Source organism: Myxine glutinosa, chromosome 12, assembly GCF_964187855.1.
Source record: "Myxine glutinosa chromosome 12, kmMyxGlut1.1, whole genome shotgun sequence".
Lineage (NCBI taxonomy): Eukaryota > Metazoa > Chordata > Myxini > Myxiniformes > Myxinidae > Myxine > Myxine glutinosa.
The window spans coordinates 76,517,376-76,531,894 of NC_136272.1; the positions used below are offsets into that span (position 1 = coordinate 76,517,376).

Genomic DNA, 14,519 nt, shown 5'->3' on the forward strand with positions numbered 1-14,519 from the left:
CGGCCTCATCGTGCTCGCATGATCCAACACTTTCTTGCTGACCGTGGTGGAGAGCATATGGAGTGGCCTGCCATGTCCCCGGATATGAATCCGATAGAGAACTTGTGGGAAGAATTAACGCGTCAAATCGACAACTTGGACCAGCAGCCGCCATCTGTGCGTGAATTGCAGCAGGCTATTGTCACTGCATGGCAAGCGATTCCTGTCCAAACTTTGGAAAATCTCGTGAACAGCATGCCTCAACGTGCACGTGCTCTCCTGAATGCTGGTGGGGGTTACACGAAGTACTGAACTGTAATTTTACTGTCCGTAATCCCAGTCGTAATTTAACTTTTGTTTTTGTTTAAAAAAAATTTGGCTAATGTGCAAAATAAAGAGATACTTCTGGAAAACGTACAGAAGTTTAACGCAGTGCTGTACACGAATTGAGTTTGATATCAGTTTACATCACTTTCAAGGATCAATTTATTTGTTTCGAAATGTCAAATGTGGTTTTTGTTTCTTTTAAAGGTCACATTAACAAAATCTAGAATAATTTCAACATAATTCCAATGAACTTTTGGTTCTAAGACATCTTGAAAAGTAAGTTCACACCCACAAAAAAAATATTCCATATTAAATGCCAAGTCTGTATATATATATATATATATATATATATATATATATATATATGTATATATATATATGTATATATATATATATATATATATATATATATATATATATATATATATATATTATATATGTACAAATTAGATATTTTTCTATTTCATTTTTAATTTTTTAAATAATTTTTTTTTTCATTTTTAATTTTTATTATAATTAATATATATACTGTATATATTTAATTTAATTTTAATAATTTAATTTAATAATTTTAATAATTTATATATATATATGTATTTAATTTAATTTTAATAATTTTAATATAATTTTATAATTTTTAATATATATATATCATTTTAAATAATTTAATAATTGTATTATTTTTAAAATATTTTTAATTTCATATTTTTAATTTTATATTTATATATGTACATTAAAAATTTAAATAAATAAAAATTTTTTGTAAAAGGTTCTAAAAACAAAATTCCACTTTGACATTATGTGGTATTATATGCAGTTGAGTGACAAAAAATCTCAATTAAATCCATTTAAAATTCAGGCTGTAACAACAAAATGTGAAAAAAGGCAAGGGGTGTGAATACTTTCTGAAGGCACTGTATATAAATTGAGGCCTTGCTTTTTCTTTCTGCTGTTAGCAGTTTTAGCATCAGAGTTTTAGGTTTTAGCTCCAATCTCCCCTATTATTCTTTGTTTCCTTATTACCCATGTGGATATAATACCCGGATGATGATGTTAGATAACTGATGCTTTTGACAATCTCACATGGACACACCCTACCCTTTGCTGTTTTTTTTATTGTTTGTTGACTTTTGTGTGCTGCTTTTCTCATACTGATAGTGGCGTGTAATGTCATGGCTCTTGTCCATCTGTTTACAGAGCGATTTTGACCCTGTATCAGTGTGCCCCATTCATGCCTTTTCCCTTCATCCAACTTCTTTTCACTTCTATCACAACCCTTTCCACACTACTCTCCTTCAATAACAGTGGGATCCTATCCATAGTCATTTCCAAAGACAACCTTCTAGGTTAAGTTACAACAACATGAGTTAACTACTTCCTTTTGTCATGCAGGTTATGCTCGCATCAGCAACGTGGAGTTCCATTACAGTGGCCAGGAGGGCTACAGGGATGCAAGCGACCCTCGATTTTCCATCTCATTCCTGGGACTAGGAAAGGTGTGCTCGGGCCACATTTTACACTGGCAATCCTTGTCTTACCACACCATCTACTCAGAATCACTTTCCATTTCTTTCTCCTTCCTGACAGAATGTTGTGGATGGAGTACGGTATATTCGTGGATGCTCCTTCCACCACGGGTTTGCTCCTGCTCTTGGTATTTTTGACACTGATGGAGTAATAGTGGAAGATAACGTGATACATCATACAGTTGGTGAAGGTGAGCATTTGTAAACAACTTTGAGTTAATGTGCAATGTGAGCATTTTGCATTCCAGGAATCAAGTTGGGTTTAAGGGCATCTGTGGAAGGAAGAGGTCCGAAATTCCACCATCTTTGCTTTTGCATTATGCATAATAATGCATCATAATTAGTGCATGTCCTTTATATTTCGCTCAGGCTCACGTAGAAACTTGTACATATAACACATGAAGGATACAGGCAAAAATAGACAGTTGACAAATCCATACTAAATTTGGGAGTTGAACCTGAGATCCCAGTGTCATAAACCAAGTGCAAAGTTTATTCTCTTCCCCTGAATGAAGCAGGTAGCTGCTGCTTTGCATCTTTGCTTGGCAGGGCAGCTGTGCAGTTGATGAAATAGTAGTTTATGGCAGCAATTTTGGAATATCATTTCGGTTGCTGACAACTCCCCAACTTCTTTGTGAAAGACTTTTAGATCGTTAACACCTATGAGCTAATCATAGCAAATTGGATGCCCTGCTTTAAGACCATCTAAAACATGGCTCACGTTGTAATACAACTGCCTGCCTGTGAATCATCAATCCAACAGTTTATAGTTGGCCTGTGAAGCAAACCCAGGATAGACAGCTCAAAGGTAAGTCCCATACCTCTGTACCATCGCGTGAGGACAGTGTTTAGATGGTAACACAAAGCCCAGCATGCACTATTCACTCTTTAAAACAAACATTGGAGTGATTAACGACTCATCTCAAAGTATACTTGAGACTGAAGCTAGAAAATGTACTGTGTGAGATCTTTTTTTTTTCTTCATGATTGGAAATTTTGAATTTGTAACAGAAAGGATTTTGAAATTGACAATGATCGTGTTCCATTTTCCTGGGAGCTTTACTGATTGTCCCACTTTTATCAAATGCACAATGTTATACTGTACTGTGCAGCGGTGCGGGTGGAGTTTTCCAGCACAAAGCTTCTGCGGAATCTGGTGACCCTCACCATTTGGCCAGGCTCCTTCCAAGATCGAGAGGAAACTGGCAGCTATGATCTCTGGCCTGCCTCGATACAGGTTTTCCCAAATTGATTTTGATTTTCTGTGTATGTGAAAGTGTAAACGTGCACAGGCATGAGGTTTATCACAGTTAAACTTTGATTGCTATTTTCGCACTACATAGAGTTTGCAAAACCATGCTCTGTCGAGGAAGCCTCTGCTCTTTCTGTACTTTGAGCCCCCAACCCCCTTCCAGGTGTCTGCAGAATGCACAGGGTCCACCATCAACCCCCTTCTGTTGAAACGACCTAAATCTAGGATCAATGCTCACCTCCACTCATTTGTTCCTCTTCCTTCCCACCTGTGGAATCAACTTCCACGTTCTCTTCTGTCTCATTCTTCCCTCCAGTCTTCAAGTCAGCTGTTCACCACCATCTCAGATAGTCCCCAGTCCAAAACTATGATCTTTTCTCCCCTCGTTAACCCACCCCAATCCCTCCTTCCAATTTTCCCTCCTTGGAGTTTTCTTCTGGATCCATCTCCCCTCCATACATCCTCTGTGTCCATCTTGTCCATCCCATGCACGTGCTTTTTGTGTTCTGTTTTTGTCTGTTATGTCCTGATCTGTTCAGTGTACTAGCTCTTCCTAAAAAAAAGTAAGAATTTCCAAACCTTTCCACAGGTGAATGAGGCCTTCAACGTTGTGCTACAAGGGAACATCGTGGCTGGATTTGAGCGCATTGGATTCCGAATTGATGGGGAGCCTTGTTCAGGTCGTCTTTTGTTCTCTCTCAACCCAACAACCAACTAATGCATGACATTGATCAAATTATGTCAACTACAAGTAAATGCTTAGTAATTGTGTGACCATGAATGCTTAGTAATTGTGTGACCATGAATGCTTCGTGATTGTGTGACCATGAATGCTTCGTGATTGTGTGACCATGAATGCTTCGTGATTGTGTGACCATGAATGCTTAGTAATTGTGTGACCATGAATGCTTGGTAATTGTGTGACCATGAATGCTTAGTGATTGTGTGACCATGAATGCTTCGTGATTGTGTGACCATGAATGCTTAGTAATTGTGTGACCATGAATGCTTGGTAATTGTGTGACCATGAATGCTTAGTGATTGTGTGACCATGAATGCTTAGTGATTGTGTGACCATGAATGCTTAGTGATTGTGTGACCATGAATGCTTAGTGATTGTGTGACCATGAATGCTTAGTGATTGTGTGACCATGAATGCTTTGTAATTGTGTAACCATGAATGCTTAGTAGTTGTGTGACCATGAATGCTTAGTAATTGTGTGACCATGAATGCTTGGTAATTGTGTGACCATGAATGCTTCGTGTTTGTGTGACCATGAATGCTTTGTAATTGTGTAACCATGAATGCTTAGTAGTTGTGTGACCATGAATGCTTAGTAATTGTGTGACCATGAATGCTTGGTAATTGTGTGACCATGAATGCTTTGTAATTGTGTGACCATGAATGCTTTGTAATTGTGTAACCATGAATGCTTAGTAGTTGTGTGACCATGAATGCTTAGTAATTGTGTGACCATGAATGCTTGGTAATTGTGTGACCATGAATGCTTCGTGATTGTGTGACCATGAATGCTTAGTAGTTGTGTGACCATGAATGCTTAGTAGTTGTGTGACCATGAATGCTTAGTAATTGTGTGACCATGAATGCTTAGTGATTGTGTGACCATGAATGCTTTGTAATTGTGTAACCATGAATGCTTAGTAGTTGTGTGACCATGAATGCTTAGTAATTGTGTGACCATGAATGCTTGGTAATTGTGTGACCATGAATGCTTCGTGATTGTGTGACCATGAATGCTTTGTAATTGTGTGACCATGAATGCTTAGTAGTTGTGTGACCATGAATGCTTAGTAGTTGTGTGACCATGAATGCTTAGTAATTGTGTGACCATGAATGCTTAGTGATTGTGTGACCATGAATGCTTTGTAATTGTGTAACCATGAATGCTTAGTAGTTGTGTGACCATGAATGCTTAGTAATTGTGTGACCATGAATGCTTGGTAATTGTGTGACCATGAATGCTTCGTGATTGTGTGACCATGAATGCTTAGTGATTGTGTGACCATGAATGCTTAGTAATTGTGTGACCATGAATGCTTCGTGTTTGTGTGACCATGAATGCTTTGTGATTGTGTGACCATGAATGCTTAGTGATTGTGTGACCATGAATGCTTAGTAATTGTGTGACCATGAATGCTTAGTAATTGTGTGACCATGAATGCTAGTAATTGTGTGACCATGAATGCTTCGTAATTGTGTGACCATGAATGCTTCGTAATTTTGTGACAATGAATGCTTCGTGATTGTGTGACCATGAATGCTTAGTAATTGTGTGACCATGAATGCTTAGTAATTGTGTGACCATGAATGCTTAGTAATTGTGTGACCATGAATGCTAGTAATTGTGTGATCATGAATGCTTAGTAATTGTGTGACCATGAATGCTGAGTAATTGTGTGACCATGAATGCTTCGTAATTGTGTGACCTTGAATGCTTAGTGATTGTGTGACCATGAATGCTTAGTAATTGTGTGACCATGAATGCTTAGTAATTGTGTGATCATGAATGCTTAGTAGTTGTGTGACCATGAATGCTTAGTAATTGTGTGACCATGAATGCTTTGTAATTGTGTAACCATGAATGCTTAGTTGTTGTGTGACCATGAATGCTTAGTAATTGTGTGACCATGAATGCTTTGTAATTGTGTGACCATGAATGCTTAGTAATTGTGTGACCATGAATGCTTCGTAATTGTGTGACCATGAATGCTTCGTAATTTTGTGACAATGAATGCTTAGTGATTGTGTGACCTTGAATGCTTAGTAATTGTGTGACCATGAATGCTTAGTAATTGTGTGACCATGAATGCTAGTAATTGTGTGATCATGAATGCTTAGTAATTGTGTGACCATGAATGCTGAGTAATTGTGTGACCATAAATGCTTCGTAATTGTGTGACCATGAATGCTTAGTAATTGTGTGACCATGAATGCTTAGTGATTGTGTGACCATGAATGCTTCGTGATTGTGTGACCATGAATGCTTAGTAATTGTGTGACCATGAATGCTTAGTGATTGTGTGACCATGAATGCTTCGTGATTGTGTGACCATGAATGCTTAGTGATTGTGTGACCATGAATGCTTCGTGATTGTGTGACCATGAATGCTTAGTAATTGTGTGACCATGAATGCTTCGTGTTTGTGTGACCATGAATGCTTTGTGATTGTGTGACCATGAATGCTTAGTGATTGTGTGACCATGAATGCTTAGTAATTGTGTGACCATGAATGCTTAGTAATTGTGTGACCATGAATGCTTGTAATTGTGTGATCATGAATGCTTAGTAATTGTGTGACCATGAATGCTGAGTGATTGTGTGACCATGAATGCTTAGTGATTGTGTGACAATGAATGCTTAGTGATTGTGTGACCATGAATGCTTAGTGATTGTGTGACCATGAATGCTTAGTAATTGTGTGACCATGAATGCTTCGTAATTGTGTGACCATGAATGCTTAGTGATTGTGTGACCATGAATGCTTAGTGATTGTGTGACCATGAATGCTTAGTGATTGTGTGACCATGAATGCTTAGTGATTGTGTGACCATGAATGCTTAGTTATTGTGTGACCATGAATGCTTAGTGATTGTGTGACCATGAATGCTTAGTGATTGTGTGACCATGAATGCTTGGTAATTGTGTGACCATGAATGCTTAGTTATTGTGTGACCATGAATGCTTAGTGATTGTGTGACCATGAATGCTTAGTGATTGTGTGACCATGAATGCTTAGTGATTGTGTGACCATGAATGCTTAGTTATTGTGTGACCATGAATGCTTAGTGATTGTGTGACCATGAATGCTTAGTGATTGTGTGACCATGAATGCTTCGTAATTGTGTGACCATGAATGCTTAGTGATTGTGTGACCATGAATGCTTCGTAATTGTGAGACCATGAATGCTTAGTGATTGTGTGACCATGAATGCTTAGTAATTGTGTGACCATGAATGCTTAGTAATTGTGTGACCATGAATTCTTAGTGATTGTGTGACCATGAATGCTTAGTGATTGTGTGACCATGAATGCTTAGTAATTGTGTAATGTTGAAACGTTTGGTTAAGATTGACTCACAGCATGTTTGGCAGTACCTTCTGCATGATGCCTGCCAAACAGGTCTTGGCTACCTCATGGTCAGGCCAATGAGTTCAATAAACAGAACTTTTGCAATAGATTCTACAAATAAGAAAATAAAATGTGCAAGGTAGTTCCTTCTGAGGGCCAGCATAAGAATGTGAGATTTATTTGGTTTACACAAATAAATTATCATGCAGAAAAATAATATACAAATCTTCAAAAACTTGCACTACACCCTCACAGCAAAATTGGAATGTAAATAGAACTCTTGAAAATGCAGTGCAGTCTGCCAAGGCCTCAGATGTTTCCCTTTGCTCCAGAAAAGGACTCAAAGCTTTGTGGAAGTTGAAGAAGTTGTAATTTTGCTTCATAACCCAAAGGAAAAGAAAGGGGACAGAAATTATAAAACAAAACGTTAATTGGACAAAAGGAGGTAAATGATAGACCTTAAGAACAGAGAGTGATAGATCATGTGGGCATTTCATGACATCTTGTGATTTGAAGGTTTAGTTTTGTGAGAATTACTGGCACTCTCTATGACACACAAGCATCCTGCAGTGTAGAAAAGAGTATGAATGTCTCGTATCCATATAACAACTGGGATGGGATATATCTGGGATGTCATCCTTGTAATATTGATTGAATCATTAGTCGTACCTGCATCTCAGACTGAGATTTTTGATTTTTCTTTGTACGAGGTTCTGACCACACATTCTTTGTGGCCTGCAGGTAAGGGAAGCACAGTATTGACTTGGAGAGAAAACGAAGCACATGGGGGACTGTATGGTGTGTACATGAACGGAGACGGGTTACCTGGCTGCTCCTTGGTCCGAGAGTTCTTCTTGTGGCGATGTTGGGATTACGGCATTTACCTGCAGGTTGGCCTGCAGCTGTCATATTCAAAATCATTTTATTTATATACATGTTACAGCATATGATGCAAGGCAGGATATATATATATATGAATGATCGTTTTAAGGCCATTTTTCCCTGCTGGAGCTGGGGTTAGCCTTGCAGGCCCCATGACAATCATGGTTCCCTGTTTGAGGCAATGTTTTTATGGCCGGATGCCCTTCCTGACGCCAACCCTTAGTCACCTCCTTCGATGCGTGCAGTGATATGGTGTACCTATTCTAAATTGGGGTACACACCAGGATCATTCATCCCAGCAAGCTGGTACTCAAATTTGCCAACCTCGGAAGGATGACAGGCTGAGTCAACCCCCCTGGCGTTAATTCAGTGATCGACCGGGATTCGAACCCAGGATCCCACGATCCTAGGATCCCAAGCCTGTGCCCTAACCGCTCAGCCAACACCAGGATATATATATATATATATATACACCAGGATCGATAGATAGATATAGAAGCGAGCAACTCCGTGGTTCCCATACAATGCAAAAAATAAATGCTCAAAAATAAATCAATAAAGAAATATATATATATATATTGTGTGTGTGTGTGTGTGTGTGTGTATATATATATATATATATATATATATATATATATATATATATATATATATATATATATACATACATATATATATATATATATATACATATATACATACACACACACACACACACACACACACACACACACACACACACACATACACAGACGCACGCACGCACATACATATTTATTTATTTTTGAGCATTTATTTTTTGCATTGTATGGGAACCACGGAGTTGCTCGCTTACATAGTTTGGACAAACTGCAGTCATCCTAATTTGAATTGTCCCCAACTGAAATCGATTTGGTTTAATAGATTTCTTGTTCCTGACGATGCCATCAAGCAATTTCTAATTCGAGATTCAGCATTTATTTATTAAAGTACAGCTGGCATGGAAAGATGACCCTATGCAATCTCCACTTTGTTTGAAAGCTAAGATACACTTTATAGGCAAATGGAGTTGTGCTGACCCTTAAAGCAGAGGGTAACCATTCATTAAAATGTGTTTCAGGAGATCACCCACACAGATTTTTCATTATTGCTATTTTCCTTTTAGAAGCCACCCCTGCCGATGTAATACGTAGGGGAAACCATTCCCATTCGAGCCTTCTATATAAGCTATGGTGTGCAGTGAAGAGGAAATTGTTTTGCAGTCTTACAGCGAGTAATTTTCATCCAGAATCATCCTTATTCACACAAGGACATTTCTAGATGTTACTAGAAGGTCATTATTGCATAAATATCCTTATTTACCAGAGGTTGGTGTGTATTAAGATTCATAACATTTTGATTGGAGACTTTACATATTCAGGTCACTGTGATTTTTTTCCAAGTATCAATCAAAGCAATGGGCAAATGTCAATTTTTGTACATGGGGTTTGAACCTGGGATCTCTGCATTTTGAACTAGTGTGCTCAGATGGGAGTGCTGGGCAGGTCACCTACAAGATCGAGGCTCGTGTAAGAGCTAGCACATTAAACACAAAAAACATAAATGGACACGTAAAACATACAATAAAGGGAGTGGGAGGCAAGATGGGGAGAGAGAGGGAAGCACACAAGCACAACAACAGTCGAGAACAGGGACATCGGGAGATCAGTGGGAGGGAGAGGGCTTGGGGGAAGGGGGGAGGGGTTCACGGTATAAAACAAATTGACACTACCAGGAATTTCAGGAATGAAGATGGAGATTGAAAGAGGTGGATTTGGGGTGAATTAACGGGGGTATAAAAGATCAAGGTTTTGGAAGGGGGAAGACGAGACGGTGTTGAACAGCTGTTTTAAATACATGGAGGGAGTCGTGGGATTGAAGAGAGTGTGGGAATTTGTTCCAGAGGCGGGGAAAAAGAGGAATGAAAGAGTGAAGGAGTGAAGTTTGAGTGCTTTTGTTGCATTTGTTTGACTGCTTTAGTTTTTATTTTCATTTTTGTATGCAAGATCGATGCTCGTGTAAGAGCTAACAATCACAAAAAAACCCATAAACGGACACATACAACATATAATAAAGGGAGCGGGGGACAACATGGGGGGAGAGAGAGGGAAGCACATTTATTTGTTTATTTGACTGCTATTTTAAAGTTTGTTTATTTGACTGCTTTCGTTAGTTTGACTGATTTTGTAGCATTAGCATAAAATCCAAATCTGGGTTCACAAACTTTTAAAGATAAAAAACATTAATCACAAGTTGTCATAAATCACGATTTTATTTCTGTAATTGCTCATATGGTTTAAAGTCCTTTTTTTGTAAGTACTCCACAAGTTTGTTTGTGTGTGTGCGCCTCTTTTGATAAATAAGACGACTCATGCAAGCTCCTCGTCATCAAGTTGTTCTGTTCATGTACACTTACCGTACGGACCTTCAGTAACAAACGGACAGTACGAAGTTCGGTCCTTGCCGTTCAGAGGAGAGCGGCGCACCTGAACTATTTGGGACGAGATGTACGTGCACACCCCAACCTCAGAACGAGCGAATAAAACTCGAGTTCCATGCATCTTGCCACGGTCTAGCAGCTATAATTTCAAAAATAAATGTGTGTGTGTATGTGTGTATGTGTGTATGTATGTATGTATGTATGTATGTATGTATGTATGTATTCATTAATCACACAAATGTAAGATTGTCATATCGGGCTGAGTCAAATGCTTTAAAAGAACAAGGATGTGGGTGCTGATGAACTCTGATAAGGTATATCGTATTGTATTGTACTCGCCAAAGCCTGTGGTCAAAATACCATGACAGACAGAAAAATAAGAAAACTAGACCGACACTCAGTAGAGCGAATATCTCCACCGGGCTGAACAAGTTTGCATTTTGTATCCCACGGATAGGCGGTAGTTGCATCCGGACTTGAACCAAAATCTAATCGGCTCTTGTCACATACCCAACTAACTTTTCCACCTACGTTTGTCATAATCTGACGACGATTGTTTGAAATATCATGCTATTTGTTGTTTTAGCAAAATCATCTGTCCACAACTTTTTGAGATATCCTGCTATGTATCGTTTTTGGCCCTATCTCCCAATGGTGAAGAATCACTTTAAAAATTCTACTATCCGGATCCGGATCCGGATCTTCATCAAAATTGAATCGATTCTTCCTTGTCACACACACACAACTAACTTGTCCACCAAGTCCTTGTCACACACAAAACTAACTTGTCCACCAAGTTTCGTCCAAATCCGTCCATAACCTTTTGAGATATTCTACTATATGTTGGTATCCCTATCACACAATGGTGCAGAATCACTTAAAAATTAAAGAATCCTCGTATCCAAATCCATCTTCAGATCTTCATCAAAATTGAATCCAATTGTCCTTGTCACACACACAACCAGTCCACCAAGTTTCGTCCAAATCCGTCCACAACTTTTTGAGATATCCTGCTATGTATCGTTTTTGGCCCTATCTCCCAATGGTGAAGAATCACTTTAAAAATTCTAGTAGCCGGATCCGAATCCAGAGTTTCACCAAAATCTATTAATTTCGTCCTTGTGACATACAATACTTCTTTGCCAAATTTTGTCTGAATCCATCCACAACTTTTTGAGATATCTTGTTCACAAACAAACAAACAAACAGATGGACAGACAGGGGTGAAAACATAACCTCCATCAACCTTTGGTGGCGGAGATAATTCGAGTTGAGATAAAGCCATGAGAGAGTCAAAGTGTGAGCCGAAAAAAAGAGGCTTATGAGGCCTTCAGAACTATGTGGAGCAAACAAAATGGGGGAGATTTATTTTTGAAGTCCCCCAAACGGGTTAATCCACCTCCTATGAACCAAACTCTCCTCCTATGGTATCCATGGAAATCTCCACGCATGGCTTGCGGACTTCCTCTCTGGTCGTAGTCAACATGTGGCCCTGAATGGATTTCTCTCATCTCCTCTTCCTGTTCAGGCTGGAGTTCCCCAAGGTTGTGTTCTGGGCCCTGTGCTTTTTCTGGTCTTCATCAATAATCTCTCCGACTCTCTGGAAAATCCTCTCTATCTCTTTGCTGATGACTCCACTCTATGGTGCTCCATACCTCATACCTCATCCCTCAGATCGGCAGTCTGCAGCCTCCTCACTCTCTAGACCTGGACAAAATCACAGACTGGTCAAACAAGTGGAACATGTCTTTCAATCCTGACGAATCTCACACTCTCACTATGTCTCTCCAAAAAGACCGACTGGACAACCCTCCCATCTACTTTCTGAATAACTCTCTCCAAGAAGTTCTGTCACTCAAGCTTTTGGGTCTCACTATCTGCCATGATCTTTCCTGGGAAAACCACATTTCCAAGCTGGCCTCCAAAGCCAGTCGCCGACTGGGCATCCTCCGTCGTGCAAAGTCCTTCCTTGGCATACCTGAGCTCCTCACCACATACAAGGCTTTCATCTGCAGCTCAATGGAATACTGTTCTCCCGACTGGGCTGGTGCTCCTGCCTCACACCTAGCTCGTCTTCACGCAGTTGAAACCAAAGCTTTCAGAACCATTGGAATCTCCCTCGATGAAGCTAACTCCGAGGGCCTTTAACTCACTCACCGCAGGCAGGTTGGTGGTCTTTCTGCCTTCTACCGACTCCTCTCTGGCCTTGCCCCCCCCCCAGCCCTGTATGTGCTCTGTCCCCCAAATACTCCTACAGGTCGCACAAGATCTGCCAGCAACCCTCTTCTGGTGAATTTGCCAAAATCAGGACTCTCTTCTCACCTTCACTCTTTCATTCCTCTTTTCTCCCGCCTCTGGAACAAACTCCCTCACTCTCTTAAATCCCACTCCTCCCTCCAGGTCTTTGAAACAGCTGTTCACCACCATCTCTTATCTTCCCCCATCCAAAACCTTGATCTTTTCTACCCCCGTTAATTCACCCCAGATCCACCTTTTTGAAATTCCGACTTCTTTCCTGGAAGTCCTAGCAGTGTCAGTGTTTTATACCTCTCCCACCGTCCTCCCGTCCCACCTCCACCCTTCCCATGCCCCCTCCCCCCCAATGCCTCTCCCGCCACAGATCTCCCGATGTCCCTGTTCTCCACTGTTGTACTTTTGTTCTTCCCTCTCTCTCCCCATCTTATCTCCCGCTCCCTTTATCATGTTTTATGTGTGTTTGTTTTTTTGTGATTAATGTTAGCTCTTACATGAGCCTCGATCTTGTATACAAAAAAAAGAAGCTTTCCTCAATGGGGGAAACCTCACCCTGCATTGATTAAGATCATGGGCGGCAGATGGCTGAATTGTTTGCTTTAACGAGGCGAATAACCCGAAAATTGGCGGTATTTTTTCTGGCGTGCGTGGGACGAGACCAATGTTCTTACCAATGACCCCAAACGCGCTTCAAAAAGCACCCAGGGATGGTTCAAGACAAAACGCTGGACTGTTCTGAAGTGGCCAGCAATGTGTCCAGATCTAAATCCCAATGAACACCTGTGGGGAAATCTGAAAACAGCAGTTGGGAGAATGAACTTTTCTAGAGCATTACTTGGTTCCTCCTAAGAACACAATGGTAGTCCAGCATGCACACAAGATATTTTTTTGAATGTCCCTTCTTTTCCATGCTTTGCTACATGGCACATACCATTCTACCATATATAAAGGGGCCTTTTCTATGTGCCTGGCATTTTCCCCAAGAATATATGGTACTTTGTGTTGCTTCACAATGAGTATATGGGTCTGAATGATGGAAAGGAAGAGAGTCGTGAGTGGTGTGGGTTGTATGGGGGGAGGGGGAGGGGCGGGTATGCAGCATGTGCGGGTGGTATGAGTGGTGTGGAGGGTGCTGGTGATGATGGGAATCTGGAGTGTACTGCTGGCGTTGGAGGTGCAGAGAGGGTGGGTGACAGACCGGATGTGATGTGATGGGTGCGGTTGAGAGTGTGGGTGAATGTGGGACTGTATGAGTGGGAGTACTACAGTTGAGGGGGTTTCAAACGGGGATGAGGGCTTTGGGTTTTAGGTTGGTACAGTGTTGGGAGTTCTGTGTGTGAGGGAAGTGATTGGTATGCTGAGTGTGCATGGGGATTGCAGTGTGGATGATGGGTTGGCGGTGCATGTGTTTGCGATGGTCGGCGTCGAATGTGTAGAGAAGATGGGATGAGCAGGGACATAGTTGTTGATGCGGATGAGGGTATTGAACATTTAGATTCACCAATTTGACACAATAATGCAAAATAATTTTTTGTGTGGTTTAGAGAGGCGGGGTTGGTGATATTGATGAAATGTTAGATGACCTTTTGTTCGTGGGCCGGGAACATTGGCGGTGGTGCATATGGGGGTAACGATGTGGTGAGGGTCTGTTTGGAACTCTTGAATAGGAGGTATGAGGTTTTTGGGGAAACATGGATTTGGGGTGTGAAGTTACTATTTTTCAGGGATTCTACTTTGGGTGCAGGGAGTCA

General features: G+C 40.4%; 1 protein-coding gene across 1 annotated transcript in view; it reads left to right on the forward strand.

Annotated features, from left to right (window-relative positions):
- Positions 1 to 14,519, forward strand: part of PKHD1L1 (PKHD1 like 1) — a 513,959-nt gene that overhangs the window by 368,667 nt on the left and 130,773 nt on the right. The window contains exons 61-65 of the mRNA XM_078766275.1: positions 1,699 to 1,802; positions 1,894 to 2,023; positions 2,945 to 3,069; positions 3,674 to 3,764; positions 7,917 to 8,065. Of these exons, the coding sequence (XP_078622401.1) occupies positions 1,699 to 1,802; positions 1,894 to 2,023; positions 2,945 to 3,069; positions 3,674 to 3,764; positions 7,917 to 8,065 (599 nt within the window). The remainder of the gene's footprint in view (positions 1 to 1,698; positions 1,803 to 1,893; positions 2,024 to 2,944; positions 3,070 to 3,673; positions 3,765 to 7,916; positions 8,066 to 14,519) is intronic.